The sequence below is a fragment of the Macrobrachium rosenbergii genome, chromosome 25 (genome assembly GCF_040412425.1).
Source record: "Macrobrachium rosenbergii isolate ZJJX-2024 chromosome 25, ASM4041242v1, whole genome shotgun sequence".
Lineage (NCBI taxonomy): Eukaryota > Metazoa > Arthropoda > Malacostraca > Decapoda > Palaemonidae > Macrobrachium > Macrobrachium rosenbergii.
In genome coordinates this window covers 42395423-42396909 of record NC_089765.1, presented here as the reverse complement: position 1 = coordinate 42396909, position 1487 = coordinate 42395423, and the positions used below count along the sequence as shown (strand labels likewise).

The 1487-nt window shown below is 44.9% G+C and overlaps 1 protein-coding gene across 2 annotated transcripts in view; it reads right to left on the bottom strand.

Moving 5' to 3' along the window:
* Positions 1-1161, bottom strand: part of myo (myoglianin) — an 87475-nt gene extending 86314 nt beyond the window's left edge. The window contains exon 1 of one of the 2 annotated variants that reach the window (XM_067127494.1): positions 437-1161. In XM_067127494.1, coding sequence (XP_066983595.1) covers positions 437-1025 — 589 coding nt within the window. In that variant the 5' untranslated portion in view covers positions 1026-1161. Of the gene's footprint in view, positions 1-412 lie in introns of both variants that reach the window. The other variant, XM_067127493.1, reaches the window with a different exon arrangement.
* Between the last annotated feature and the right edge of the window lie 326 nt (positions 1162-1487).

Sequence of the window (1487 nt, the reverse complement as noted above, 5' to 3'; positions counted from 1 at the left end):
ATGATGCATTCATATATACACTGATCATGATCTTGATTGGATTTTGTTTAGCGAAATAGTACATTATTACTTAAAATTATAGTTTAAATCTTTTTGCATTTATTACAGAATTATCATGCCTTCTTAGCAATCTATGAGATGAAAGTAATAAGTGATATGTTTTAGTTACTTATCTGATTCTTAATATCATAGTAGAGTTGGAGAATCGTCAAATCTTTCGGATACCAATTCTAATCATATATTACTTTGTGCAGTGGCTGACAATCACTGTTATGTTTATATCTATATATAAAATAGATATATTTTATATAGATGTTATGACATTACTAATTCCAGTGTATGGTTGGAGGGCCAGCCTTTTTTTTTCAGTATTGCTTTGGGACACTTTGATAGTTTGAAACTACACAGTTACCTGAGCGTGAAGCGTAGATGTTACCTGGTTCAACTGGAGAGAAGATCTTTTCTCTCTTGATGGCCGGTTCATCGTCATTATATGGGGGCTCTTGCTTAAAGGAATGATGAGGTGCACTGTTTTCCATTTCATGTATAATGTTTTGAATGTTTGGATTTTGCGATATCACAACCCCTGTCATATCGGGTGGAGTTAAGAGCCCCGTGGCCGTTAGCACTCGGTCTTTGATCTCTTCGATCCGCCTTTGTCTCCGGATTTGCAAAATATTGTTGAAACATGTGAGGCATTGCTCGTCCAGCCTTCGGTGGCCGTGATGGCCATGCCGAACACGCTCTCCTCCTCCTTCCTCCTCTCTTCCCCCGCCTCCCCCTCCACCGCCTCCCCCACCCCCATCCCCACCACTCTCACCCCCACCACTGCCTCCACTTGCCCTGTGAGGTGGAGGAATATCTCCGTCAGTTTCCTCCATGTGCTCTGAGGGACCATCTGACTGAGGTCTCCTTTCGACTTGATTTTTTTTGCGGGCGGGTTTTCCCGTGGCTTTTCTGCGGTGTGCCTCCGTCAGCGCCTGCAGGAGCACAAAGGCTACCAAGATATACTTTATCCAGTGCATGGTGTATATTAAGTGCGGTTTTTTTTTCTCTTTCGCTCTCTTTCTCTCTCGCTTGCTCTCTCTCTCACCCCGTGCACGACACTCACTTCGGTTCTACGCGATCACGGTACACCCATAAGCTCCGATTCAAGATTGACAAGCGCTTTTATACACAATGTCCTGGAGTTTGTCGTTGCCGGTACGGGGGGCGGGCCCCGTTGATGCTCGGGCCAATTAACTTTTCAAGGGACTTAACTCCGCACGCCATTGGACGTTGAGATACTTCAGCAGAGGTCCAAAGCCACTCACAAAGCGTGTTCTCTCATAGGGGCGTGGCTGCCAGTGTTTGCACTCGGCATCAGTTGCTACCTGTCCACATGGAGTTCAAGGAGAGAGAGAGAAAGAGGATTTACTTATGGTAAACTTGAAAGATAGATCCCTAGTGCCAGCGAACGCTTGTTAAGCTAAGCAAATACCATAAGG